Consider the following 2500-nt stretch of genomic DNA (forward strand, 5'->3'; position numbering starts at 1 on the left):
TCATTTTGCACGAGGTCCAAATTGTTCCGAATTTTCGATATTTTTCCCGAAAAGAAATCTGAAAATGGATCCGGCTGTTTTTCTACCGGGATATTAGTGGGTAGACACATGTCCTTTTCTTCCCCTAAAAGTTCCTTTGAAACAGAGAAAAATTCCTTAGTGTCCCTCACTGATGATAGTTTCGTGTTATAATAGTTTCTTTTTGCTCTCTTGCAGGTGGTTTTATACTTATGCTTTTTTGCTATATATATCAGCCGGTCAATCTCAAGACCCGATTTTCTCCACGATGCCTCAGCATTCCTCTTTTCCCTTTTGGCAATTTTTTCACTCTAGTTAAACCACGGAGACGGTCTCCTGGAATTTATTATTCTAATTCTAGTTGTCTTTGGCGCATGCCTGTCGATGACGTTGCGCAGTACGTCGTCCGTTTTCTGTGCTGATGGTATATCCATTCTTCCTAGTTCCTCTGACTTATTATTTTTGAAGGAACTAATGCCTATTCTTTTAGTATCCCTAGACACTATCTTGACTTTCTTTGCTTTCTCTTTGATGCATTTGAGAGTTTCCAGAATCAGATTGTGGTCTGAAATTTCTTTTTTGATGTTTTTAATTGATTCAACAAGCGAGGGTGTATTAGTGATGAACCAGTCCAAGATGTGCCCCGATCTTTGGGTTGGAGAGGTCACTAACTGAGTCAGGCCATGTTCATTCAGCATATTTTTTATAATTTTAACGAGACTATTCTTATCAACATCAAACTGAATATTAAAATCGCCGATAACTTTTTTTCGCTTATTTGATGTGTCTTTTGATACAAAATCAGAAAATTCGTCAGCAAAATCATTCTGTCTCAGTTTGTTCTTTTTGCTTGGGGGTGGTCTGTAGATACAAGTGATTAAAAATGAAATTTGAGGGTAGGTCAATGTGGTTTGGACACACTCAAAACTTTTGAACGAAATTGGCCTGTTTTGTATTTTACACGAGAGAGCGTGTTTGTATATAATGGCGATCCCCCCTCCTGATCGTCCATTTCTTGGGAACGATTCCATCTTGTAGCAGGGAGGTGTCATTTCTTTCATTATAGGTTCATCACCGAACTGACGCAACCATGATTCAGTTATATGTAGAATATCGATATCGTGTTGATCTATGACATCGATTATATCGAATGTCTTGTTTCTCGATGACTGTGCGTTAATATGGCCAATACAAATGTTATGATTTCCATGACTTGGTCTTGTGTCATTTGTCAATATTTTTGTTAACGTCTGTGGTGGTCGAGTTGAACGATGACAGTTCACTGGACGTCGCGGGACTGTTGTTTCAATAACATGCTGTTTACGTCGACCACCCCGTTTACAGACAATCTTTTGTTGATTGTAATGATGTTCACATTTGAGGTAGGAGTGTGTGTTTTCAATTTGTAAACAATAAAAGCGCAGGGTGAATAAAAGTCCAACGATAGCCGACAATAAAAATTGGTTGTGAGAACGAGTAAAAATGGCGGGGTCTTGGTGAAACATTGTAAAATAGTCTGAAACAATTTCGATAAAAATGATGTCGAAACCGTATAAAATATAATTAAAGCAATATCACAATGGTATCTTACGTGTTGTACAAAAATCCTTGAATAAAAATTGAATTGAAATAAGACGTGTAAATCCTTGAAATCTGTAAAAATTGAAGAGAAATGTCACAACAACAAAAACACGTCTTGCCTGTTAGGCAACTACACACAACAATACTACAGTAGTAGTAGTAGTAGTAGTAGTAGTAGTAGTAGTAGTAGTAGTAGTAGTAGTAGTAGTAGTAGTAGTAGTAGTAGTAGTAGTAGTATTGTAGATTGTAAAATGTAGTTGTAGTAGTAGTAGTAGTGGTAGTAGTAGTAGTAGTAGTAGTAGTAGTAGTAGTAGTAGTAGTAGTAGTAGTAGTAGTAATAGTAGTAATAGTAGTAATAGTAGTAGTAGTAGTAGTAGTAGTAGTAGTAGTAGTAGTAGTAGTAGTAGTAGTAGTAGTAGTAGTACTACTACTACTACTACTATTACTACTACTACTACTACTCCTAATCATCCTCCTCCTCCTACTACTACTACTACTATTACTACTACTACTACTACTACTACTACTACTACTACTACTACTACTACTACTACTACTACTACTATAGAGAAGCCAAGCATTCACTCCAATTAACTGAAGATGCCTTTTATACTATTGTAGTGTCTATCAAAATTAACCTTCTCCTGCTCCATTGTTTCAGAGCTATTTGGTGTACAATATAATGTGATAAGACTTATTTGTTACTTGTGCAGCTAGTACTTCTACTTACCTTCTCTTTTGACACATGATGATTCCAATTAATATCAAGATCATAACTGTTGCCATGATAAACAAAAGAAAATCTGGAAAATAATGAGATATATATTGAGCTGAGAACCTGCTACAACGTACTGCCAAAATCTTATCAAAAATCTAACATGAACATTTACGATATCAGGCG

At 36.0% G+C, this 2500-nt stretch overlaps 1 protein-coding gene across 1 annotated transcript in view; it reads right to left on the bottom strand.

Moving 5' to 3' along the window:
- Positions 1 to 2500, bottom strand: part of LOC144971267 (uncharacterized) — a 27076-nt gene that overhangs the window by 6044 nt on the left and 18532 nt on the right. The window contains exon 3 of the mRNA XM_078911874.1: positions 2330 to 2402. Within this exon, the coding sequence (XP_078768000.1) occupies positions 2330 to 2402 (73 nt within the window). The remainder of the gene's footprint in view (positions 1 to 2329; positions 2403 to 2500) is intronic.

The sequence above is a fragment of the Berghia stephanieae genome, chromosome 4 (assembly GCF_034508935.2).
Source record: "Berghia stephanieae isolate SIO BIC M18660-M18661 chromosome 4, UCSD_Bste_1.3, whole genome shotgun sequence".
In the NCBI taxonomy this organism is placed as follows: Eukaryota; Metazoa; Mollusca; class Gastropoda; order Nudibranchia; family Aeolidiidae; genus Berghia; species Berghia stephanieae.